The sequence below is a fragment of the Balaenoptera physalus genome (assembly GCF_965194825.1).
Source record: "Balaenoptera physalus genome assembly, chromosome: 15".
Classification (NCBI taxonomy): Eukaryota; Metazoa; Chordata; class Mammalia; order Artiodactyla; family Balaenopteridae; genus Balaenoptera; species Balaenoptera physalus.
In genome coordinates, this window is record NC_138894.1 from 90,594,383 (window position 1) to 90,621,659 (window position 27,277).

At 39.8% G+C, this 27,277-nt stretch overlaps 1 protein-coding gene across 2 annotated transcripts in view; it reads left to right on the forward strand.

Moving 5' to 3' along the window:
* The first annotated feature begins 277 nt into the window (after positions 1-277).
* NOL10 (nucleolar protein 10) overlaps positions 278-27,277 on the forward strand; it is an 86,324-nt gene continuing 59,324 nt past the window's right edge. The window contains exons 1-12 of one of the 2 annotated variants that reach the window (XM_082425839.1): positions 279-481; positions 4,494-4,539; positions 6,824-6,922; positions 9,657-9,734; positions 10,981-11,018; positions 12,223-12,359; positions 13,100-13,165; positions 14,919-14,979; positions 17,573-17,658; positions 21,976-22,054; positions 23,265-23,414; positions 25,929-25,995. In XM_082425839.1, coding sequence (XP_082281965.1) covers positions 416-481; positions 4,494-4,539; positions 6,824-6,922; positions 9,657-9,734; positions 10,981-11,018; positions 12,223-12,359; positions 13,100-13,165; positions 14,919-14,979; positions 17,573-17,658; positions 21,976-22,054; positions 23,265-23,414; positions 25,929-25,995 — 973 coding nt within the window. In that variant the 5' untranslated portion in view covers positions 279-415. Of the gene's footprint in view, positions 482-4,493; positions 4,540-6,823; positions 6,923-9,656; positions 9,735-10,980; positions 11,019-12,222; positions 12,360-13,099; positions 13,166-14,918; positions 14,980-17,572; positions 17,659-21,975; positions 22,055-23,264; positions 23,415-25,928; positions 25,996-27,277 lie in introns of both variants that reach the window. The other variant, XM_082425840.1, reaches the window with a different exon arrangement.

Here is a 27,277-nt window from a genome sequence, read left to right on the forward strand (position 1 = left end):
CGCTCCCAGGTCGCATTCTCTCCCTGGATTCCCTGACCGGACCCCCAAAGCCTCAGTCAGCCCAGACAGCCTCGCCCTCCCGGGTACCTCGACCCTTCGGCCTGAGCAGCGACCCTAAGAGCTTCCTGCTCCTCCCTGCTGAGAAAAGGGAAAGCAGTTCTTCGCCCTCCCCATATTAAGGTCGCTCCCAGCCCCGCCGCCTCCCAGACCTCACGAGTTACTCTTCCCTAACTCCGCCACTTTTCCACTTCCGGGACCGGCGCTTTTTTTCCGGCGCCCGGAAGTGCGTCATCACCCAGCGCCGGCGCCCCGGCCCCACGCCGCCCAGGCGCCCCCGGAGGCCCTGAGATTCGGGTTCTTGCGCGTACTGCAGCGTCCTGGACTGGAACGGGGGTCGCTGCTCCTCGGCGCCGCGATGCAGGTCTCCAGCCTCAACGAAGTGAAGATTTACAGTCTCAGCTGCGGCAAGTCCCTTCCCGAGGTGAGTCACGTCGGGTCCTCCTCTTCGCGGGGCAGCCGCCCCTCTCCTCCTCCCTGTCCCTGGTAGTTTCCGCTGGGCCCGGGCCGGCCCCAGACTAGGGGAGGCCCAGAGCCCAGGGACGGTGCCTGGGGGAGCTGGTCGGTGGTGGGAGACGAGGGCAGTGCTGTTACTGCGCCAGAACCTGGGCCGAGGGGTGATCGGGATTGATGAGTTGGCTTGAACTTTTTTGAGGTAAAGTTCTCTAGAACAGAGGAACTGTCCCTTTGGGCTTGTATAATGTTCACAGCCGCTGCCACACCGAGGAGGAAAACGTGGACAAATTGGTTGACAGGTATTTCTCCCCCATTTTAATGCCCGCTCATCAGCTTTTCGTTGAATTCCTGTTATATGCCAAGTTCTAGAAATGCAGCAGTGAAGAGAAATGCAGACTTTGCGTCAGCAGCATTTATGATGTGGACGGCAGTATTTTTGAACCTTGCGGAACTTAACTTGATTTCGTTGAGTTTTAGGACATCAGAATTGGAAAGCGTTTGGAAAGTCAGCCATTCTCTTCCAATCTTTTCATGTTGAAAATATGCAAAAGATCCAGCGAGGGGAAGGGTGACTTGTCCAGAGCCATCCGCCTAGGCTCTGTAGCTTGGATGTTATTTCTCATAAGTGCTGGTCAGGCTGCTGTCGAAGCACTGCCAGTGAGAAGAAACTTTTGGCAGAAGCTCTTCCATTTTGAGACTGCTTGTTAGACAGTTGTTTTAAAACACGCCCCCTTTCTACATGGCTCTGTGGCTCCGAGCCCTGCCCTTGGAAATCAGAATAAGTGTAACTCTTCCTTGTGTCCGACCCTGAAAGGTTTGGAGCCAGTGATTAGATTCTTCTCAGAATTCAGGTTAAATAACTCCTCGTTCTCCAGCTGTTTGTCACACAGCATGATCCTTCTCATTTTGTTCTTTGGTTCTGCACATTTGCTGAGACGTGAGTACCTGCAGGCAGCCCTGTTCTAAGTGTTGGGATACGTGATGAACCGGTCAGATAAGGTTCCCTGTTGGGGAAAAGGATAAGTAAGCAAATAGGACAACTTCAGATACTGAAAAGTGCTTTGAGTGCTGAGTGTCTATAAGAGAGCACTTGTGGATGAATTGTTTAGAGAAAGTGGTTTGGACTCAAGCCCTCAGGGAAGGCCCCTCTACAAGGGGGTAACATTTGAACAGGAACTTGGATGATGAAAAGGATCGAGTCTTGTGAAGATGGGGGAAAGGAAGAGTTTTCCGTACTGAGGGAACAGAAAGTGTCAGTGACCCACAATGGAAGGCACTTGGCACGTTGGAGAAACAGGAGAAGCACAGGTTGTGGCTGTGGAATGCTGAGTGGGGCAAGAGAGTGGGGACAGCTGAGGCTGGAGAGGTGGGCCTTGTAGGCCAAGGCAGGAAGTTAGGGTTTTATTCTTAGTGCTGTTGGAAGCTCTTGCTGGGTTTCAGACTGGCTGCTCTCTGGTAAATTACTGCAGCTGGGGAGGGTGTGAGTGGGGATGAGTTAGGTGGTCCACCTGAGAGATGGGTGGCTCGGGCTAGGATGGTAGCAGAGGAGATGCTAAGACTGGGTGGGGTAAAGGAGGTGTTTTGGAGGTAGGCTAATGGGTTGGATAGTCGTAGGGAGTTGAGGCGAAGGAAAGAATCAAGAGAGAACTTTTAGGGTTTGGATCTGAATAACTGGGTACACGGTGTTGCTGATAACTGAAATGGAGAATTGAGCACATTGGGGGTCGGGGGACGGTAGTGAGCAAAAGGTATTAAAAGTTTTATTTTTGGTACTGAAGGTTTGATGTTCTAATAAACATCAGGTGGAAATGCTGAGTAAACAGGTATGTGTATCCTGTTAGGGAATCTCTCTGAATCTTCTTTTAAAGTAATTCTGACTTATCAACAAATTGCCTGTTTTGCTTTACCTACTTCAAATGTAAGATCAAGCAGGGGTTTTTTTTTTTTTTCTTTTCTTTTCTTTTGTTTTTTTTTCAACAATGGCGGGGTGCCTGTCCAGTGAGAGAATTAGGTCATCAGCATTCCCAGAGCTCTTTTGCTGGGTTTCTGGTTAAATTATTTGGCATTGGTAAAGTGACATTCTCTATCAGCTGTGATTTTATGGAGCACAAAGAGGATGCCTGGTATCAGTGACAACTTTCAGTTCTTTGGTGAACTTCTAAAACTTAGACTGATCCATTCCCGCCCCGCGCTGACTCTGTCTTGCGTGCTCTCCTGTAGTGCTGTCAGTTTGTACAGAAACTCCAGAGTGAACTGTTTTTCATCATTTTTCAACTGTTTTCCATCATCACTGTTGTAAGGAATTTCTGGCTCTTTTAGGTCCCAGGCTCCCATTTAGGAGGCAATCTCAGTCCCCTCCTCTTTGCCCCAAGCTCATGATGTGTGAGACCAGCTATTGAATGAACTGCCCCCTTTTTTAGCATAACTCCCTGAGAAGAGGAAATCGAATCGCCTATTAAAGGAGAAGCCCTTTGTTTTGCTTCTATTAGGTTGATGTAGAAGAATGTATCGAGTGCCCGGAAATATAGTTTAACATCACCTTTTTTTTTTTTTAAAGAAATACACGTTCTTTTATTTATTTATTTATTTATTTATGGCTGTGTTGGGTGTTTCTGTGCAAGGGCTTTCTCTAGTTGTGGCAAGTGGGGACCACTCTTCATCGCGGTGCGCGGGCCTCTCACCATCGCAGCCTCTCTTGTTGCGGAGCACAGGCTCCAGACGCGCAGGCTCAGTAGTTGTGGCTCACGGGCCTAGTTGCTCCGTGGCATGTGGGATCTTCCCAGACCAGGGCTCGAACCCGTGTCCCCTGCATTGGCAGGCAGATTCTCAACCACTGCGCCACCAGGGAAGCCCTAACATCACCTTTAATTGAAACATTTCTGCCTAAAATGAAATCAGAGCAGTGTAATCACGAAGTCTAGCACAGACCTGTAAATCAGTGCCCTAAAGACAAAGGCAGGATGAGAGCTCTGGCTCAGACTCAGGCCCTTCAAAGAGTGACACCTGTTCCAGTGTCGACACTGCCTCAGGCGTCACACTTAGGGTCTTCAGGAGTGGGACTACATGACCAGAGAGTCCTAAAGATTATAATGTCCTGTGTCTGACATGGGCTGTACATTGGGTTTGTGCTTTTAGAAGTGACATCTGTTAATTTTTCTCTTGCTGTTCTTTGATTTCCTGAGGGTATGGCTTCTCAACCTCGTCATTATTGACGTGTTGGGCTGGACAGCGCTTGCTGTACAGGCTGCCCTGTGCCTTGTAGGAGCTTTGGCAGCATCCCTGACCTCTACCCACTAGTTGCCAGGAGCGCCCACCCCTTCCCATTGTGGCAGCCAAGTGCGCTTTAAGAATTGCCAGATGCCCTTTGGAGGCAAAATTGGCCCTGGTTGTGAACCACTGCTTTAAGGTAATCGTAGTGATTAGTGCTTCATCATTGGCACCTGTTCATGCAATGGACCTATGCTGCAAGCTAAAATAAGGTACAGGAATTACAGAACAAAATCTGGTGTCAGCGAATGGGACTTTTAAAAGTATCATTTCTTTATTATCAAGTGTCAGCTGTTTGGTCAGTTATTTATCTAGGTTTATGTTTTGTAAAAAATATATTTCTTTAAGAAACTTTCTCCATTTAATGTTTGCTTTGTACAATTTCACCTAAATGAAGTTCCATATGTTAGTTACAACCCATAACATTTGAGGCTCACTCCTTTCCCGTAGGCTGATTAGATGAGCTAGTTTTCTCTTGTGTAAAATATGGAAGTTCTAAAAATTTACTGTCTAGTTTATGTAAATATATAACAGAAAAAAATCCATGTAACAGGATGTTAACAGTAGGGTTACAGAGTATTTTCATTTTCATTTTCTATGTGACATATTCCTGTAAAGTTTCAATTTTTTAATATGAGCATGTATTATTTTTGTAAGCAGAGAAACAATTCAAGTAAATATGTTTTAAAATAAAGTCTCTTTTTTTCTTTAAGTGGCTTTCTGACAGGAAAAAGAGAGCACTTCAGAAGAAAGATGTCGGTGAGTATTATTTTTTTCATTTCAGTTACATTCGTGATCCACGTTATAATGCTTTTCTCATTTATTGTTATCATATTTAAGTGAAGGTTTACAAAAACACAGTGGAATTCATGCAGTGGAAAATAAACTTCCTGCCCTTTTCCTTCTTTTTTTTTTTTTTTTAAATTTTTATTTATTTATTTATTTATTTATGGCTCTGTTGGGTTTTTTTGTTGCTGCGTGCGGGTTTTCTCTAGTTGCGGCGAGCGGGGGCTACTCTTCCTTGCGGTGCGCGGGCTTCTCATTGCGGTGGCTTCTCTTGTGGCGGAGCATGGGCTCTAGGCGTGCGGGCTTCAGCAGTTGTGGCACGCGGGCTCAGTAGTTGTGGCGCATGGGGTTAGTTGCTCCGCGGCAGGTGGGATCTTCCCGGACCAGGGCTTGAACCCGTGTCCCCTGCATTGGCAGGTGGATTCTTAACCACTGCGCCACCAGGGAAGCCCCCTTTTCCTTCTTAAGGAAACCTTTGCTGTGCTTGATACAGTCCCGTGGGTATGGGGTTTGATTTTACCTACTTAAGCACTAGTAAGTTAGCTTGTTACTGTTTCCTGGATGATAGCAGAAGACGTAAGACTCCTGGGTCAGAGACAAGGGCTCCATTACTCAGGCGGCACAGCAGATAGCATGAGCACCAGCATGCTTCTGTCACCCCCCTGCCCAAGTTCACAGGGGCACTCAGTGTGGCCCAGATGGGTGCACTGCATGCAGTGGGTTCGTGTTGCAGCTGAGGAACACTGAACTTGAGAAGTCCACTGCCTTCACAGCAAGCAGTAAACAAGCCTGCTCTTTGTCTAGAGGTAACTCACCTGTGGAGGTTCCCAGCTGCATAAATAATGCTGAGAAATGGCTCAGGTAAAGGAGTGGCCAGGGCCTCACAGTCTCGCCATACCCAGCAAGCCCAATAGGATGCAAGCAGTGCTAGAAGGACTAGCTCTCCTAACGCTTCCATAATCACTTTGTTTTCCTGTGTATCGTATCTTTTTCCATTTGTTAAATCCATTTGTCAGTTTTTGAGATACAGAGACAATGAACATTTTCTTTCTGAACAAAGTAATTTTACATACAGGACATATGAACATGAACATATGATCATTGTAGAAGATTTTGATTCTTTAAGTTATGACAGCAGGGAAGATAGGTTTGTAAGATCAGTTTTTAACTTAAATCATTTTGGACAAATTTTCATTAAATTTTTTCTGTTACAACTTGTCATAGTTGAAAGATGATTAACTTCCCACATATTTTGTTCAAGTTATTTTCTGAAAATCAGAGACCTAAGATATTGAAAAGGTTTCTGGATGTGAGATAAATACCTCAAAGCAAGCATCTTGGAAAAGTAGGCTTTATATAAAATTAGAAAATTACAACTTTAAATCAAAGGAAAAGAATAATTGCTGCTTTCGCAATGCTTACTGATGTTGATTTCTTCTGATTCTCTCATTACACTCCAGTGTTCTAGCGTGTAAGAAAACAGATTCAGATTACTTAGAGGAAAAAATTGTTCATTGACTCCTTTCCAGCCCATCTCAAAACTGTCATGTGTCTTCCAAATTGAGTGGGCCACTCCTGCTCAGTTGGTTGGTTTAGTGAACAAGGCAGTAATGTGCCAGAGAGTCATACACGGTCCTTACAGTGAGCACATTGTTACAATAGCAGCCAGCAAGAACCCACACTTTCTTGTTGCAGGAAACCAGTTTCTGTGAGAGTACGTTTAAGTGTTTTGACCCAGAAAGATTGCTCTAAGGCTTCCGCTAGCCTGGATCTTCTTGGCCGCAGATCAGTGCTGCCACAAAGAGGCAAAAGTCAGCTTGGTAGCAGCTTCTTATATAAACTTAAGATTTTAAAGGTTTAGACTTGTTATTATTTAGGAGAAAAAATGGTAAAGATTTTTGTCTTAGCCATGATCCATGATTGAATAACAATAGTGGTTTAATGTTTATTCTGTTCCCCCTTTATCCCGGGCTTGAAACTGGATGTTTGATGCACTATTATGGACATTTTTTTTCCAATTAACGATGACACTTTTTCCTTTTTGAAACATAAAAATAAAATACTTAGTTTAGAAAAATAAGGTATGAGCTAAGAGAAAAGCTTGCTGTGTCATGGGCGGGGCTGTGTCCGTGCGCCTTCCCGAGGCTGGGAAGCACTGGGGCGTTGCCGTTGGTAGTGACCACTCTGAACACTGTCTTCCTGGACACAGAGTAAGCACGTGGCGGTTAAACCAGTTATTTATCTTCTTTCTTTGTAGATGTCCGTAGGAGAATTGAACTTATTCAGGATTTTGAAATGCCTACTGTTTGTACCACTATTAAGGTATCAAAAGATGGACAGTATATTTTAGCAACCGGTAAGTATCTTTTTGGTTATGATTTACATATACTTCGTAGCAGGAAATGCTGTGGTGGGAAAGGTCACTTTTTAAAAATTACCCTGACATTTTATTATTAACAAATTTCAAACATATAGAAATATTGAAAAAACTGTATAGTGAACAGCCTGTCACCTAGATTCTTCAATAGTTTGCTGTATTTGCTTCATCACATATCTGTCTATCCATCTTTCTGCCATCCATCAATCCATCCTGTTTTTTGATGCATTTTAGAGTAAGTTGCAGGTATTAGTATACTTCACCCCTAAATACCTCAGTGTGTACATCATTAACTAGAGTTCAGTATTCGTTTATGGCTTTTTTTTTAAAGATAAATTTGTATAAGTACATTGATGACTTTGGACAAATGCATACGCCTGTGTAGCCCAAACCCCTACCAAGATACAAAACATTCTTTCATCCAGAGCATTCCGTTATGCCCCTCACAGTCAGTCCCTGCTCCCACCCATGTGTAGCGAGCTTCTGCTGTGATTTATTTTTTCACCACAGACAAGTGTAGCCTGTTTTAAATGGACTTCATGTAAGTGCAGTCATACACTATGTACTTTTTTTGTGTAAGACTTATTTCATCTAGGACTTCATATTTCAGATTCATTCATGTCATTATATGTGTCAGTAATGTGTTCTTTTTTTATTAGCACATGGTATTTCCTTATAGGAATATGCCACACTTTGTTAATTTATTCTTCCTTTGGTGGACACCTGGGCTATTTTCATTCTTCGACTGTTACTGGTAAAGCATTATGAACCATCTTGTACAAGTCTGTTTTGAGGACATTGCTGGGTCATAGGGTAGCTATATATTTAGTTTGATAAGAAACTGCCAGATGGTTTTCCAAAGTAGTCAGATCATTCTGTACTCCCACCAACAATGAATGATAGGAAAGGTCATTTTTATCATAATGATTTTCTCTATCATATACTAGTATTTTTTATGTCACTAAGATTTTATGTTAGCAGTATTCATCAGTATCAAAAAGTCATCAAATATAGGGAACTTTTAATGTATTATAAGTTAGAACAGCATTACCCAACCTGTTTTTGGTTGTGATTTTGCTGCATATATCCTGGGTATTGTCCACTTACATTTTTTTTGTTGGCTTAACATTATCCATCTATATCTCTTTTCCAACCACTTTCTTATTTGACAACTTTTATACATCCATGTGCTAGTCTCTTTTTTTCTGTGTCAATGGTTGTCTCATTACTAACACTATCCACATTTTTTAGCGTCCAGTTTTATGTTCAGAATCTAGATTATAATTATAGATTATATATAACATATATATTGTATATAGAGTATGTGTGTGTATATATACTATACTATATACTATTTTTAAATGAGATCTTGGGCTTTGATCCATGCCAGAAAACATAGGACTACTTCATTCCTTTCTTTTAAAAATATCCTTAGTGGTTTTAAAAGTCAGTCTTTTTCTTTTCATGATAAACTTATAAAAAATGCAAACATTATAGAAATACATAAGATAAAATGTGAAAGGCCCTAAGATGACACTAAAATATACAAAATATCACTGTGCTTATTCCTCCATCTTCTTTCTGTACAGAGTACTAACATTGTCATTGTTGAGTTTTACAAAAGCCAGATCACTGTATAAGCGCCACTCTGCAGCCCTCACTGCACCTGCTCTACTCACTCTCCCTTTCACTTTGTAATATGTTTTGGCAGCTTTCCATGTCAGGAGTTACAGGTCTGCGTCATCCTCTTTATAACCTCTATAATGATTTACCATCATTTATTTAATCGTTTCCCTATCAGTGGACATTTAATTTGCTTTCAATTTTTGGCCATCAGTAAATAATGCTGCAGTGAACATTCTTCATGTCTTTGGTACACTTATGGGTGTGTTTCTGTAGAATAAATTTGTATAAGTTGAAATACAGATATAAGGTGTATGAGCATCACATATTTTACAGATATTGCCAGATTGTCCTCCAAAGAATTTGTAACAATTTATACTTATCACCAAAGTATGAGAGAACTTTTTTTGAACAGCATCCTCAATGCAGATACTAACCATTTTTTCATCTTTGCCGTTTGATAGACAAAAACTAATTTTTTTTGAATTTGTTTTTTGAATTTTTGAATTTTATTTTATTTTTTTATACAGCAGGTTCTTATTATTTATCTATTTTATAAATATTGACAAAAACTAATTTTTTAAAAATCTACTTTGTTAGATTATTTGTGAAGTTGATTAGCTATTTGTATTTCATACACAGGTTTATACATTTTCTGTGTCTTGCTTGTTTATATCCTTTGTTCATTTTTCCCTTGGGATGTTGGAGAGGGCTGCTTTTTGTTTTTAATACGTTTATTGGCGTATAATTGCTTTACAGTGTTGTGTTAGTTTCTGCTGTACAACAAAGTGAACCAGCCATATGCATACACATGTCCCCATATGCCCTCCCTCTTGAGCCTCCCTCCCACCCTCCTTATCCCACGCCTCTAGATTGTCACAAAGCATCAAGCTGATCTCCCTGTGCTATGCACCAGCTTCCCACTAGCCATCCATTTTAGGAGAGGGCTGCTTTTAAGTTCTTTTTGTTTGATGTACTTATAATGAATCTTAGTTACCTCTAAACAAAAAGTGTACTCAACATATCTGCAGGATATTGATAATGAAAAGTATGTCCTTTAGGTTTTACATCACATTAAATTTTTTTATAGGAACATATAAACCTCGAGTTCGATGTTATGACACCTATCAATTATCCTTGAAGTTTGAAAGGTGTTTAGATTCAGAAGGTAAGAGGTTATATTTGAAATCACAAAAATAGTTTTTATATTTGGCTGCTTTTCTGCTTTTTAAAATGGGCATGGGTTGTGTATCAGTTTTCTGTGCTGTGTAACAAATTGCAATAAACGTGGCAGCTTAAAAAAGATTCATTTATTAGCTCATAGCTCTGTAGGTAAAGTCCGTCCAGGCTTTCCTGTGTTCTGTGCTCAGGGCTGACCTCAAGGTGTCAGCCAGGTGGGACTCTTCCAGGGGCCCTGGGCAAGACCCCTTTTCAAACATACAGGATGTTGGCAGAATGCAGTTTGTTTTGGTTGTAGGGCTAGGGACCCCTTTGCTGCTGGCTGTCAGCCTGGGGCCGTGCTCAGCTTCTAGAGACCCCTGCATTCCTCCTCACCTGGTCCCCTCCTCCTTCAAGCCAGCAGCAGCTCATTGGATCCTTCTTGTGCTCTGAATCTCTCTGACCGTCCCTTCTGCCGCCAGCTGGAGAAAACTCTGCTTTGAAAGGGCTCGTGTGATTATAAATCTCTCCTTTGCCATAGAACGTGATGTAATCACAAGAGCGGTGTCTCCTTACGTTGACAGCGTCCACCCGCACTCTCCGGAGGAGGGGACTGTCCCAGGGGGAAGGTCAGTGGGGTCATTCTTAGAATTCTGCCTGGCACAGGGCGCAGGTTGAAATGGGAGAGTTCAGGTATTTTTGTCAGGTGGCCCCATGTTTGAGATTGAGGGAAAAGAAGTTAATGGGATATGTATTCTCTTAACTTGTTTCACTGTCTTCTTTTTAAAAAACAGGACAAACTCCATGTGCCGCTAATAATAACTGTTTTCATTCTTTATTTTCATTTAGCAGGTATACTGTGAATGAGTAAAAAGTTACTGTTACCTTTTTTAAAGCAAAAAGTTTTGAGTTTTTAATGTTTGTTGTTTTACTTTGAACATCTCAGAAAAACTGTGACAAAATTTAGAAGTCATTATGTTTTGTAAATTTATTATTTAATTTGCTTCAGTTCTGTAGAAAATCTAGCTGATCTGTATAAAGAAACTATAACGCTTTTAATTTTCCATTTGGTGTTTTGGGGGGCAATATAACATGGAAACTTTGTTCTTGTGTTACGTAGGTGCAAAAAAAAGGAAGAAAAACCCAGCATTTGTATATAGTATTTGTGTTGCATTAGAATCTTTGCATCAAGTTTGTATTTTTGTTAAAAAAGTGGACTGATAATTGTATTTTTCCTACTATTTCTTATTTTTCAGTTGTCACCTTTGAAACTTTGTCTGATGACTATTCAAAGGTATGCTTTATAGTATTGGTTTTTACTGCCTGTCCTCAAGAAGTGAATGAGTGGGATTTGTTTTTACGATAAGTGTTTTTATGATGTTTCCATTGTTAAATTTAAAATGGCTGTATAGTAAAATAAAACCTATTGTTTTCTATTAATATATATTTAGTTTGTCACATGTATGTGACAACCGGGATAGAGATAGCCTTTGGCCAGTCTAATATCGAAATAAGTTTTCCATAGCATGTATGAATGAAACCTTTTCTGTATTTTTAAGAATTGATAGCAGTCATCTTTTTAGATCATCTTATGTTCTAGATGTGTGATTTTCATTATTGCATTTATTATTTTCATTTTCTTATTCATATGTGAAAAGTACAGTAGCAGTGTTGTACGTTTAATTCTCTTAACCCTGCAAATAAGTGGTTGTGCATATACTGAAACAGTTCAAGACACAGCTAATATATTTCTGTTTCCTTTTCTTTCTTTTTTGGTGCCATTAGTGCATCTTTCAACTCTTGTAGTAATTTTCAACAGTTACAAGATTGTCAGTAAAAGTGCCTTATTCAATTTAAAATGAAAAACTTTTACAGATGTCATCATGAAGGAAAATTGAATTTTCAGAGCTGACATGCTTTCTATGTTGTCTTCAGTTCTGGAAACCATGGAGTACAGTTTATCCTTTTGCCTGTGGTAGCCGTTTATCATGTTTTGGGACTTGTAATTTTATAGTATATTTTCTCTAGATATTGATAAATTTGCTTTTAAATACCATCTGCAGATTTTTAAGATACCTTTGTAATACGTTAAATTTATACAAGGAGTCTGTCAAACTCTGATAATAGTGAGATTATTAAAATGTGTTCTTAAGTAAAATAGGAAATGACTCACTGAGGTTACTGAGCAGTGCTCTTCATTACAAAGTGCTGGTGCCAGATAAATGAAGGGCATTTGTGTTAAGTCTTTCAGTTAGAAGGTAAAGTTTGCCAAAAAACCTATCTAAGATGCAGGAAGGCATTAAGTAACTAATGGAGAGGTTTGATTCTTAAACACATTTCTTAACCATGATGGCGAGTTGTGTTTATACACATGGGTTTACAGAGAGCAAGAAGGAGGATGAGAGAGATCAGAGATTTTCTTGCTTTGCCGGTTTCAGTGATGATGATGAAATAAATACTTTAACCTAAGCAAACTGATTTTCTTGTTTCATTTTCAGATTGTCTTCTTGCATAATGATAGATACATCGAATTTCATTCACAATCAGGTTTCTACTACAAAACCAGAATACCAAAGTTTGGGAGAGATTTTTCTTACCATTATCCATCCTGTGACTTGTACTTTGTTGGCGCAAGGTATTGGGATCTAATCACCCTTTGTTTTCTCCTTTCCACCTCCCCAGGCAACTTCTGTTCTTAAAATTGAGGAGAGGGATTAAAAGAAGAATAAGACATTATCCCTGCCTTATAGTTGCTCAAAGAGTGTAGTTCCAAAGTGACTGGCTCATTTAGGAATTACATCCTTGACTTCTGTTAGCATGGTGCTCTAAATCTAGACAGACATGGGTGACCCAGTAGTGCAGCAGTGGTGTGAAGTCAGTATCTTAGCCCCATTGCATGCATTTTAAAACTTTTATTCTTAAATGCTGCCTTCTTTATGATTATAAAAATAATACATATCCATTTTAGAAAATTGGGAATATATAAAAAAGAATAAAGAAGAAAAAAAAATCACCCATAATTATGCCACTCAGAGGAAACCCTTATTAGTATTTTATTGTTATTTCATTGTAGTCTTATATACATACACTTATAGATACATTCTGGATCTTGTATTCTCTGTGTTATTTGTAAATAATATTCTACTTAATGACTTCATAATATTTCCTTGGCACATGGGTAGTTTAAATCACTTTTATGCGTGAACAAACTTACAAGTAAGGTGGTTATCTTTTAGGTTTAGAATACATTTTTGTATCAGTTTTACAAAGGGAAGTGATGCTTTATGACAGATACATGTTTCTAAAAATTATATTTACCTGAAGAAACGTTCATTGTAGTTTACTGGATTTTTTACTTTATTCATTGTTTGGCAGCTCTGAAGTTTATAGATTAAACTTGGAACAAGGACGGTTCCTGAATCCTCTACAGACTGATGCTGCGTGAGTGTTTTGTTATAAGAATCCTGCTGTATTTATTTTGGCGTGGAGATGAAGCCAGACGCCCAATTAGTTGTCACATGACATGTTGTTGCATTTAAGCAGAGCTCTGGGCAACTTAGGTAAAAGAGTAACACTAAATTTTTTCTCACACAAAAAATTCACTAAAAGACCTAGTGATGTCGTAAAATTAAAAAAAAATTTTTTTTAATATATGTGAAGAGTTTTTAACTCACTCCAGAAATTCAGTTACTGTTTTTTGCTGTGTTCTTTAAATTTTCATTCATGATTTAGTTTTGTGATATTTTCTTTTATAGAGAAATTTTGAAATAACTTGGAGTACTATTTTTTAATTTTATTTTTTTATGCTTTTGCTGGCAGACATTTAAGATTTTTTCACATTTTCTTTTCATCATATGTTATGGTCTGTACTTTTGTTTTATTCATAGAGAAATCCTTTAGGAATGAATCTGTCATAATAGGATTAATACTGAGTAATAGCAACAACAGCAGTAGTGAAAGCACTTACTATGTGCCAAACATTATTCAGGATTTTATATATATTCACTCATTTGAAACTTATAACAAATTTTTACAGTATAGGTACCGTGTTATCTCCATTTTACAGATAGGGCAGCTGAGACTCAGAGAGGGTAAGTAGCTTGTTTAAGTTCACACAGCTAGTATAGAGTGGAAGCTGGATTACTTCTCACCTATGTATATAATGAGCTTGTTGGATTTTCCTTATTGCTTTGAAAGGGATTTTTAAAGGTTGGAAGAACAGGTAGTGGTAAAAACCAGGTAAACTCTGGGTTTCTTTTTTTTTTTTTCCACCTTGATTTGAAATACTCTTCTTTTTTTTTTTTTTTTTTTTATTTATGGCTGTGTTGGGTCTTCATTTCTGTGCGAGGGCTTTCTCTAGTTGCGGCAAGTGGGGGCCACTCTTCATCGCGGTGCGCGGGCCTCTCACCATCGCGGCTTCTCTTGTTGCGGAGCACAGGCTCCAGATGCGCAGGCTCAGCAATTGTGGCTCACGGGCCTAGTCGCTCTGCGGCATGTGCGATCTTCCCAGACTAGGGCTCGAACCCGTGTCCCCTGCCTTGGCAGGCAGATTCTCAACCACTGCGCCACCAGGGAAGCCCCCTCTTATTTTCTTTAAAAAGAAATTATAGTAATGTCATGATGCATCCTTGAATAATAAAAAGTTATCTGCTCTTTAGTAGCAGAATTTCCTGTTTATAATAACAACTTTTATTTATTGAGTGTCTCGTAAACTCTAGACGCTGTGCTGAACATGTAGTTTTTTCATTTAATCCTCACAACAACCATATGAGGTTGGTGAATACCATTTTGCAGAAAAAGAAAATGAGCCTAGATCAGTGTACTCAACAAGCTGGTCAAGTCTCAGGATTGGTGTAGTGATAGCCTGTGTTCTTTTTGCTTTGGGAGAAAATATATTGGGAAATGTGTTCTCGCGATGGTGGAATAGTGTTTTTGAAGAATGCCCTTCCTTGTCTCGTCCCCTGGCAGATAAAGTGTCACCCTGGGGTCTGAAACTGCGGGGACTGTGTACAATGCACTGGCCTCTTTGATGCCTCGGTGCTTCGCATATGCAGATGAGCGAGAGAATCTGCTGCCACCTTCTGCACAGCATTGGGTTTACTGTTTGTTTACAAAGTTTACTGAGTGTCTGTCGTCCCCGCCCTTCGCAAAAGTAGATGCTAAAACTCTGTCCCTTATCGCTTTACTATTTTAGGGAGAATAATGTTTGTGACGTAAATTCAGTGCATGGCTTATTTGCCGCAGGAACAATAGAGGTAAGCGTACGTTGACTTTATTTTTCAGAACATTTGCTCTGTATTTGATAACGAATGGAGTTTTATTTAAAGACAGCGTTGCTTGGTCCCTAAGAGCAGGGTGCTGATGAAGCCACAAGCCACTGGTTTGCTCTTCGTACGGACCATGGGTCACGTTCCACAGAGATACAGCTGCGCCGTTGCTGCAGACTGTGCCCCTCGTGCGCTGATTTGGTCTGCGAGGGCCGTCCTCGTTGGGGGTGAGACTTGAAGCTGCTGCTGAATTGCCAGCTGCAGTGTGATTGCCACTCTTGTTCTTAACAGGAGGCAGTCCCAGCTCTCTGCTGCTTGTCAGTTTTATGACTGACTTGCCCTGAGGCTTGTTTTTCTTGTCAGTGAAATGGAGATGATAATACTTACCTTGGCAACTATATAGAGGTGCTGTGCTGGTGAGAATCACATGAAAGAACCTATTTGAAAACATTATAAACTGGAAAGGTATATAGGGTTGTGAATTGGACATCCTCTATAGTAGCATTCAATAAATGCACAACATTTTCATTTTAAACTACAGCACCTTTGAATCAGTGTCCTTCATGATTACCAGAAGTTTTTCTAGACTTGCATTTTTAATTACAATATTGTTAAATACTCATAATTTAAAAAAAGGTAAAAATGTCAAAAACGTATTATTAAAAAAGTACCCTTCTGTGCCTTCCAGTTACCAAATCCTCGTACACCCGAGGTAACTCTTTAATGGCTTGCAGTATTCTCCTCTTTTTTTTTTGTTTTTCTATGTATGTGCGGGTATGTATATGTGTTAGTAACATGGTTTTAAAACTTTTTCACAAAATTGAAATTATACCATGGTTCTTCATTTGCTTTTTTTTTTTTTTAATGGTATATAATGTACGTCTTTATACTTTGGTACTTGTAATTACTTATAAAGCTAAAGTAATTTTTTAAAAATTAATTTATTTATTTTTGGCTGCGTTGGGTCTTTGTTGCTGCACGCGGGCTTTCTCTAGTTGCGGCGAGCAGGGGCTACTCTTCGTTGCGGTGCGTGGGCTTCTCATTGCAGTGGCTTCTCTTGTTATGAAACACGGGCTCTAGGCGCATGGGCTTCAGTAGCTGTGGCTTGCAGGCTCTAGTGCGCAGGCTCAATAGTTGTGGCGCACGGGCTTAGTTGCTCCGCGGCATGTGGGATCTTCCCGGACCAGGGCTCGAACCTGAGTCTCCTGCATTGGCAGGTGGATTCTTAACCACTGCGCCACCAGGGAAGCCCCTAAAGTGATTTTTTTAAACTGATGGATAGGATTCCATTGTTTGAATGTACTGTAGTTTATTAAACCAATCCATCTGGATGAAATTTAGGTTTCTTTACTGAAATTATTTTTATGTTAAAAGATTAAGATTCAAAATGGAACACATGAGGTTGATTTAATGGAAACATATAAAACTATGTTGACAGTGTTATAATACTATTAAGCCTAAGTCAGGCCAATGAAGCATTATCTTGCTAATTACTTTTCTTGAGATTACCAAGGGGAAGTTTTAAAATAATTTTCTTGAAAAAATTGTTTATTTGAATAGAGTCCTTACAGAGCAAGCTAGGCTAGAAATCAGGAAGCGTGCTCTGTAAGAGAAGTTATGTATTAGAGCAGGCTGCTCTTTCACCAGCTGTTTTAAGACCAGCCCTGAGACTTGTTGAAGGGAGAGCAGAACCCCCCAGGCCAAGGGCTGGGTTCCTGAAATTCCTTGGGTACCTTGATTACTGGGGGCTTGAAATTTGATATGCATAGTCAGACCAGACTTTAAAATTCATTTTACATTAATTTTTTTAAAAAATAAATTTATTTCTTTCTTTATTTTTGGCTGCGTTGGGTCTTTGTTGCTACACGCGGGCTTTCTCTAGCTGCAGCGAGCGGGGGCTACTCTTCATTGCGGCAAGCAGGCTTCTCTTTGCAGTGGCTTCTCTTTGTTGTGGAGCATGGGCTCTAGGCGCTTGGGCTTCAGTAGTTGTGGCATGTGGGTTCAGTAGTTGTGGCTCGCGGGCTCTAGAGCGCAGGCTCAGGAGTTGTGGCACACGGGCTTAGTTGCTCCGTGGCATGTGGGATCTTCCCGGACCAGGGCTCGAACCCGTGTCCCCTGCGTTGGCAGGCGGATTCTTAATCACTGCGCCACCAGGGAAGTCCTGATTTTTATATTATATGTTGGATTTTGATTTCTTTTGTGATAGTTATTGTAGTACATATATTAAACATTTATCATTGATACAATAATATTTACAAATTTGTGTTTTCCCAGTTATACCAAAATGTCTTGCATAACTCCTCTCCCCTCGACCACACCAACCAAATCAGGGTCCATTCGAGGATGATGCATCACATTTTGCACTTGTTTTTCTTAACCATCCTTCTTTTCTTCTTTTAAATTATAAAATAAATGCAGCTAATGATAAAACATTTAACAGTACTAAAAAGGGTATAAGTAAAAAGTTTGAAAAAGTTAAATTCTTATTCCCCACGAGATAATCAGTGTTAATGAGGCTTTTTTTTTGGTATTTGTCTAAAAATTTTCTAGTATTTAAAATGACTGTGTTTTGTTTGTTTAGGGCCGAGTGGAGTGTTGGGACCCGAGGACGCGTGGCAGGGTTGGCCTGTTAGATTGCGCCTTAAGTAGCGTCACAGCTGATTCAGAGTAAGTGGGAGTGAAGTCGCAGTTTAAATACTCATCAGCTTCTGATTTAAACAAACGTATCAACACTAAATTAAAATCAGTTGCTAAAGGATGACACTCTTAAAACATGTTTATCTGAGGTTGTGGTTTTGTGATTGTTTTATGTAAAAATCCTTTCCTGTGAAAGCTCACTAAGTGGGGAAGCCAGATGGAATTCCTTGTTTATTTAGTTGCCGTGGAATTTTGTTAAAACAAATACACTGCAGGAATTTCTATTTCCCATTCTGTAGGATATGGTGGTGGAACCAGGAGTCCACCACTCCATTTAACAAACAAAAATATGTGCTTTGAATTCTAAGGTAGAGGGAAGCAATGTTTTTGATATTTTCTTGTTCCTATTTGGCCATTCCTACACTTAAAATAATTGGAAAAGTAAATCACAGTTGGGGGATGAAAACCTCTAAAGCTTGAATTAAGTAATACCTATAAGCCCCCTGTCCTTTTCCCACTCACAAGAGTACTTACTGTTACACTGCTTGGTACATATGTTTTCAGACATTTTTTTTTTTTTTGGCCTTGACTCATGGCTTGCGGGATCTTACTGCACCAATCAGGGATCGAACCCGGGCCCCCCCGGCAGTGAAAGTTCCGAGTCCTAACCACTGGACCGCCAGGGAATTCCCTTCAGACATTTTTCTGTGCTCATATTAACACATGCAGATTATCACCCTGTCAGATCCTTGACATGGGATTAGTTGCTGTAATCAGCTCGGGAACGCCCTTTCTCTGGGGTCTTGTTATTCATGGAAATGTCATTTTACCTTGTCTTTTCAGTTGGTCAGACATTTATCTACAGTCATGTCACATGGGAGGTGGAGTGTTAGATGGGTGGGCTAAGAGAGACTAACTCTAAATTTATTGTAGAATTTTGTGTGATTTGCATTTTTCTGGAGGAGAGAAGAAGAAATATAGTTCTTTCTTTTGAAAAAATCAGCTTTGTAAAGCATTGTTGACCTAGGAAAAAAAGCTAAGAATCACTGAATGGAAAGATGTCTGTTTCTAATGTATACATTTTTTCCTCTGTCATAAGTAAAGAAAAAATTTTTTCCATCTTTTAATTATGACATTGAAAGTGAGTATAGGAAATTTTTTTCCTGAGTATTGTTACTGAGTTTTATTAAAGTAATACTAATGAATAACTTCATTAGTCATGGTATGGAATATAGTATATTAAACAATCTAAAAATGGAAAACTCATTCTACATTTGATTTTTCGTTTTGTTTTGGAATTACTTAGACATTTTTATTGTGAAATGTACACATACAGAAAAACTCATAAAACATTAATGTGCAGATTACTGAATTATGAGTCTCTACATTTGTTAATAGAGTAAAGCAACGGAAAATGCTTATTAGTATTCATCAAATAGGTATGAAAGAAAATGAATCAGAAACTTGTTTATTTTTAGAAAGTAGAAAATCAGGTTTAAGTGAAAGATATTTACTCACTCTCTAGGAAGCAAAGAGGTTAATCTTCTCTTACCCTTAAGCATTAACTTGTGTTTGAATTAGAATAAAGAGATTTGTGTACAAACTCTGTCATTAATTGTTTCATCTTGAAAAGTCATTTAAGAAAACAGGCCAGCAGGAGTTATTTGCAGTATGTCTTAAGGTTATTTCTACTTTAATGACTACAATAGAAGTACCATTATACAAAATTTAAGGAAGGGATGTTAAAAAATAATCTTAACTGTGGTCCCTAGAAACATGGGAGTATTTTTTCTTTTTTTAATAGAATATTGATTCACAAACATTTTTGGTGGCCTCTTTTGTCCTTAGGGGTGAGGCATTTTTCAGCTATCATGATGGAGGTTATTTTATTGATTAAAAATTTTTTTTTTATTTTGTAAAGATGATTTGTACTTAGTGTAAAAAGATACTAAGCAGTTTCAAAAATGCACAAAAGAAAGTAAAAATGACTTCTGCATATATACAGGCAGGTCTAATTTAAGTAACAGACCACTCTTCGTGCATGAAGGATGCTTATAGTTTTTCACTAGTACACATCTATTTACAGTTTTATGATTATTTCCTGAGGGAGAATATCAAGAGCTTGAACAGCATACATGTTCTTAAGGCTTTTGGTACCCATTGCTAAATTGCCTGACAGAAAAGATAACATCAGTTTAAAGGTCTACCTACGTGTACAGAGTGCACATTCTCCCACCTTCCATAGCCCAAGGTGTTAATTCCGTTATAATAATACTAAGATGTCAGAAAGAGCCCGGGATATCGAATCAAAATACAGCTTGGTAGAAATAATCGCTAACAGTACTTTCTATTTGCCAGGTAGTGTTCTAAGTTCTCTATGTATATTAACTTATTTAATAAAACAACAACAGTCTTTGATGCAGGTACTGTTTTGTATTTATTTTACAGATGAGGAAGTGATAGCCTTTAAAAATTATGTGGCAGAAGCATATTTATTTCTAGGGAAAGATGTTCTAAATATGCTGTTAAGTGGAAAAGCAAATCATACAGTTCCCTATAGAGTTTTATCACATTTTCATAAGAAAAACAATGAACTTATGTGTACAGTCATAGGGATGAAATCTGGATATGTTACAGAGTGTTAAAAGTAGCTCTGCCTGCTGATTCAGCTTCAGGTGATTTTATTTATTAATTTTTTTATGCTTAGCTTTATTTTTTTCCTACACAAACATTATAAGCCGTCACCCTCTGTTATTTGACATAGGTAGAGTTCTGGAAGGTGGAGCCAACACAGTCAGAGAAAGAAATACGTGTTAAATTTTGGCTAGCGGAGGACAGGCTTTTGTTCTTTGCAGATGATGTGATTGTCTGCCTAAGAAACCCAGTAGAACTAACTGAAAAACTATAAGCACTAATATGAGAGTTAAGTAAATTGGTTACAAAATAAATGTACAAAATCAGTGGCTTTGATGTTTATCAGCAATATCCAGTTAGAAAGATACAATGAAAAGCAGTTCTCATTTATAACAAAATAATTTATAACAAAAAAATTGTAAAATACTGAGGGATAAGCTTAATAAGTGACTATCTGAAGAAAGGGACAAAATTTTATTAAGAAACAAAAAAGTTTGAATAGGGCTCCCCTGGTGGCACAGTGGTTAAGAATCCGCCTGCCAATGCAGGGGACACGGGTTCGAGCCCTGGTCCAGGAAGATCCCACATGCCGCGGAGCAACTCAGCCCATGCACCGCAACTACTGAGCCTGTGCTCTAGAGCCTGCGAGCCACAACTACTGAGCCCGTGAGCCACAACTACTGAAGCCTACGCGCCTAGAGCCCGTGCTCCACAACGGGAGAAGCCACCGCAGTGAGAAGCCTGCGCACTGCAACGAAGAGTAGTCCCAGCTCGCTGCAACTAGAGAAAGCCCGCGTGCAGCAACAAAGACCCAACACAGCCAAAAATAAATAAAATAAATTTAAAAAAAAAAGAAATACAAAAAAAAAAAGAAGTTTGAATAAATGAGGAAAAATAATGCCACCGCACTGAGAAATGATTCCAGAGTTCATCTTGAAGAGTAAATGACTGAAAGTGATGCAGACGAGAGGCCTCCAGGTTTCCCTGGATGCTTCAGTGTAGTTGCAGGCTGAGGCTTTAGGTGGCATAAGAGACCTGAGGATGCCAAGAGTCAGCAGCCTGGACTGAAGGTCCTGGGCCAAGGTCATGGAGACAGTAGGTATTGAAATCAGGACTGTGGCCCGCTTCTGACTCGTCTTCTAGGACCCTTTGCCCCTCAGAGCATTGTTCTTGGTTACTGAGTGAGAAGCATACTCTAGATTCAGAGCCATAAACGTCCATCATTTTGTTACGTTTACAGGTTCTGGGTCCCTGTTTGGGGACTAGTCTTTATTTCAGCTTGACATCACTAACTTTAAAAATGAAAATGGGTATACCCATGCCCGAATATAAAACTGTTTTCTCTTAAGCGAAAAAGGGCATGTTACTGTAAATACCTTATCCTGGCTTAATCAAAATGAAAGATATTGTCATACTGATCTTTTTCAATTGGTTTTATATTTTCAGAAACTTTTTTTGCTTGTAGCTACTTTGAAAATATTTCTTACAGTTCTTAAAGAACATAATCTATAGATTTTTAAAGGTAGATTACATTTATAAGTAAAGGTTATTTTTCATTTTGATTAAGAAAGTTTGGATACAATTAACTTTTAAACAGAAGACTAAGAAATGTGATTGTCCCCATTAGAATTGAAGTGAAGATTAAGAATGAATTTGTTATTTGGAAGGAGATTTGGCCATATATGCACGAAACACAAATGTTTTGCCTTTCAGGATAAACAGTTTACCAACGATCTCTGCTTTGAAATTTAATGGTGCCTTGACCATGGCAGTTGGAACATCCACAGGGCAGGTAAATATGTTTAAGTTGGAAACTTCACACTTAAGTTACTACTTCAGGGGTGTGTATGTATCATGGGAAACATCCACATGTCTGTTCACTGTGGGAACAGAAAATGAAGCATTATTGTTTTGGCCAGAGTGGAGAGGGTACTCAGAATGCTGTGTTCCTTCAGTACCTTGAGAAATTCTGGTTCTGGCCTGAATGGTTGTTGTGAGAGGCTCTCGAGCTGAAGCTGCAGTGGGGTATGCCTCAGGTGTCCTCCTGACTGTGGTTTAGAACAGCATTTTCTAGAGTGTGTGGAGTAGAGTTCCGTGGTCATACAAGTTTGGAATTCTCCAGATTTCTACTCTTTGAGGTTTATAGTGCATTTAAATATGTATCGAAGGCTCGGAGAATTCCTGTAGACAAAAAATGTGTTGAGTAAGTATTTCCAAAATGTATTTGCCCAAGGAACCTTTTCTTTCACCCAGCACTATCACCCATATCCCGTGCAGTGAGTGGTCAGTGGGACGTACCTCAGCAAACGCTAGTCTGAGGGGTACAAATGAAATAGCTTCAGAGATTTAATTTCATCTTTTCTCTCTTTCCTTCAAGGCAGAGCCCCCACACTTGTAAGTCTGTTCTCACCTCAGCACAGGTGTGAGCCCTACTTCCAGTAGAGTTACTGCCTCTGTCATCTGTCACCTGGCACTAAGATCCAGCTTCACCAGGCCCCTTGCCTATCAAGACAGGGCTCAGAAGAGACCCCCCCCTCCCCCCGAAAGTCATAACCCTGCCGCCGCCATCTGACTTGAATCTACCAGGACTGTCTTCATTATGCTTCTTGTTCTTGTTTCTGTCAGCCGCTGTGACAGTGCCTGGTACACAGTAGGCCCTCAGTGTATATATTTGTTGAATTCATAAATGACACAAATTCTTGTGGATTTTCCTTCTGGTTCCTTCCTTAATATAGCTAAGTAGTTCTCAATCTCAGTGTGCTTAAAAACTACTCTCAGGCTTGAATTCATAAAACCATATACTGGAAGGGTAATTTAAGAGATTTTTCTGGAGTACTTTTGCTGGCTGACTTTAGAATCTTTGTACCCTGAGTGAGGGGTGTTCATTGTGTTGATAAAAAAGGTAATGAAGTAAATGGCAGCTGTTATTCTAAGTTGTAAAAGTTTCAAGATAAAATATTTAGTTTGTTTAAACAGAAATAACTTTTTTTTTTTTTTTTTAGGTTTTATTGTATGATCTTCGGTCTGATAAGCCATTGCTAGTTAAGGATCACCAATATGGGCTGCCCATTAAATCAGTTCATTTCCAGGATTCATTAGATTTGATTTTGTCTGCTGACTCTCGAATTATCAAAATGTGGAATAAGAACTCAGTACGTATTTTTTGTTGTTAACATTACTTACTTATTTGCCTATTTTCCATTTAATGTTTCTTTTCTTTCTGTTGCCTTTTTTGAGCAGTGTCGGTTCTTGAGAAAGAAATATCAATACTAAGCATCCGTTTGGGCACTTCATTGGAAGTCAGTTACTTCGGGACAGATAATATTCATATTCAAAGTAGTCAAGATTGTTTTCTTCCTGTTAAGAAGTTTTCCTCATTTGCTGGAACGGGCATGCAATTTTACATGTTCAGTTAGGTAGAGAGTAAATCATTGTTTAAAAAAAAGATTGATCCATGAGAAACCCCCTAGATTCTGAGGCTGTCTTACAACCTTAGGAAGATTTTTATGAGCTACTGCTAATCTTTCCGTATCAGTATTATTATACGTCTCAATTTCATACCCTTTCCCCATGTCAAACAATTGGATTTTAGATATGATACCTTTACAATAATTTCTTATAGTGTTTTTCTTAAAAACAATATTTTCTTCAGAATATTTGATGTTCTCTGTCCTTCTGGATGTCAGTTAAAAGGTAACAAAACCCTGTGTTGCTGGTTTTATTCTGCTTTCTGCTTTTGCTTCTTCATTTTAAAACCTAAGTATTTTGAGAGAGTAGTAAAAGGTTAGCTCATCAACTGGGAAAAAATTCATTCAGTGTAGCAATTGCTTTTAAGAGTCTTTGCGTTTATTGATTTCAAATTTAGCATCTTTAGTCAAAAAGTGTTACTTTAAAAAAAAAAAATTCATTTTTGAGATGAAGCGGGTGGAGGGCCCAGCAGCCTCAGCATTAGTTGCCGGAGGGCAAGCGTCAGTCTTTCCTGTGAGGGCTGCACGAGCTTAGGGCAGAGGTGCTACCAGCAGCTCCGTCACGGTTCAGCTACTTACTGGTCAGATTCCCTGCCTGCTCGGACCATTACTTTTGTTTTCCATTTTCATTTTGTCAACTCTCAAAGTATTGACCTTACTTAGCTCCCTTTCTTTTTTTCTCTGGATCAGCTGTGGAGGTTCGGAGTTATCCTTGGGGTGTGTCCTGTCTCTCAAGCCCTGTTACCTTTGCAGCTCCTGAGACTCTGTTAGGGAGAAGAGGAAGGGCTTCCGGCTTTTCTCAATTCCTGGAAGAATTACCCTGACGATTGCCCGGGAGCTGACTATGCTGCTTTGAGTTGGAGGGTTTTGAGGGCTTTCTTAGGAAGTTTCGTGGTGTCTTAGGCCGGAATTTTCTCTGCTCTTTTCTGATAATCCAAACTAGTTTACTTTGACACAGTATTTCTTTTTAATACTACAAATGCAAACATTTTATTTTTGAAAGGTCATAACATACTGGTAAAGTAGACGTTTTCCTTGACCTGGCTTCCATCCTACCTCATGGTAAACTTACCAGTTTGGATGTATCCTCCCAGGCCCTCTAACTGCTGCATAGTTTTCCCCTACATGGATTTCTATGAACTGTGGCCCCTTTTCTTTTTTGTTCCATGCTATTATTATTCCCATTTCACCTTCCTTTTTCCTTCCCTCTTTCCATTTTTTGTTTCAGTGGGCACTTGAGACGAAAGGGAGGTAGCTGTGTGAGTTCCATTGTCTGTCTTGAATTAGAACCTGGCTGCTGTCTTTCACTGAGTGCAAAATTAGTTTTTTAACTACTGCCCCCACTTTGCCGTGGAGCCTCTAATGATGGGTTAATAAATGCAAGAGCTGGCAGACATTTTCAACAGCAGTTCTTGAAATCACATTGTAGTTGCTACAGTAAGTTTTATTTTGGCGTTGTTGCCAATGACTAAATACGCCCTCTTGACCAACACCCAAATTACTTGGTTCTGCTTGACTTGCTTTCCTTGTTTATCTTTCTCATCACCTTTTTCCACTCCCATATACTTACTTTCTGTCTCTTTTCTTTTACTTAACTTCTTTTAATTTTTAAAACTATAGTATATTTCCCCCCACATTAAAAAAAAAATTTTACCCTTTGCTATGTAATAACTAACACTTTATGTATTTATAGGATTTTGTTTTGTAAGTTATTTTATATTCATCATCTTACTTGATCCCCCTCAAGTCCTCGTGACGCAGCTATGGCAGATACCATCCTCTTTCTGCCATGTTGACCGTCTCTTCATCTTTGGTTTCTTTGAGGACAAGTTTACCTAGGGTGTGTTTTCCAGGTTATGAGAATTTTTTAAAGTTGATGTACAACTTTATTTTAGACTTTACCCTTTCCTGTTTAGACATTATCTTTAAAAGTTTGTGTTTATTTTCCCAAGAAAGTCACCTCTCCTCCCGAGCCTCAGTTTCTTCCTCTCTAAAATGAGAGGATTTGATAGATTGATAAAACAGATTCTCTAAGATTTGTTTGAACTTAAATTCTGTGATTTCAGTTAGGTGATTTTATTTTTTCACATCAGCAGAGTGTAGTGGAGTTATGTCTCCAGGTTATTTTCTATATATCACATTGCCAAAAGTTATCTTCCTTTAACTATCTTAATAATTCCTTTTTGCTTACTCTTTCAGGGAAAAATATTTACTTCCTTGGAGCCAGAACATGACATTAATGATGTTTGCCTCTATCCCAACTCAGGTATGCAGTATGTAGCAACGGGCCATTCTGCGAGATGAATCTAGGTTATGCTTTATAGGGTTTTAAACTCATTTTATTTCTTAAGACAGGGTTTGGCTTGGTTGGGACAATTCTTGGATATTGTATTTACTTGAAAAATTACGAGCAGGAAGTGGCGTGGATGATTGAGAAAATGACCCTCTCAGTGACTCAGTCCTCAGCCAGCCTAGCTATCAGTAGAAACTAGTAGCAGTCTGTAGGTCGGTGGCAGGTGAGGTGCTATTTTAGTGTGCACTTTAGCTGTTTTATGTGATTAGTAATCGTGTGTAGAAATTGAGGTTAGGGATTTGGAGGAGGCTGGAGCTCCCTGATGGTGATACACAGGCTCATAAAGCCATGGGTTTGGTATATTCTGTGTTGCAGGCTGTTCAGTAAATAACCTGGCAGATTTCAAGATTTAACAACCCCTTCAAGGCAAATCTGTGAAGAATTCTGGAAAATGAGAATACTTCCCACTCTCAAGCAGGGTTGTATTCTGAGGACGGACGTACACAGATAATTTTGACGGGGGGATACAAGGCAAAGCAGGAAGAGTTCTGTTATGCATGTACAGATGGCAGGAGAGAGAGAGAGAGAGCACGTGCAGCTGAAGCAGTGAGAGGAGAACGTAGAGGAGATCTTTGTTTGCATTGAGCCTGGGGTGCTGGGTGGAGTTGGGAGGTGAGGTGATCCCCATGAGGGGACAGTGTAAGAAGGGCAGGAAGGATGGGCGGGGGCACAGCACGGTGCACGGAGGGGCTCTGGGAGGAAGGGGGTGGGAAGCAGGTGGTGCCCGGGTGGTGTGGGCCCAGGAGTGACCTGCTGAGTGGCTGGGCGCTGTCTGTGGTCAGGACCTACGCAGGCCCTGCTTCCCGAGGTGGTTCTGTCCACCAGGTGAAAGGTAGATCAGTTTTGAACTAAGATGAGTAGGAAGTGATACTTGGAGCCGAGATTGGGAGCACAGGAGAGAGAGCAAATTTGGAGAGAGAGACTATGTTTTCTTCTTTGAGCCTTTGAATATGAGGAGGCAGGGGGACAGTGGCAGTGTCTGGCAGGGGGTCTCCAGCCTGGCCGCCCCCAGGATCGCCTGGGAGCATCTTAAAAGTACGGCTTGCTTGGCCCTACACACATCAGGGGTACTGACTCGGCGTCTGGGGGAGAGCTCTGAAATGAGTTACTTTTCACATGCTTCCCAAGTGGTTGTGAAGCCCCACCCTGATCTGCAGCCTCACCCTGGGAGCCACGTCCCACGCACAGTGAATAG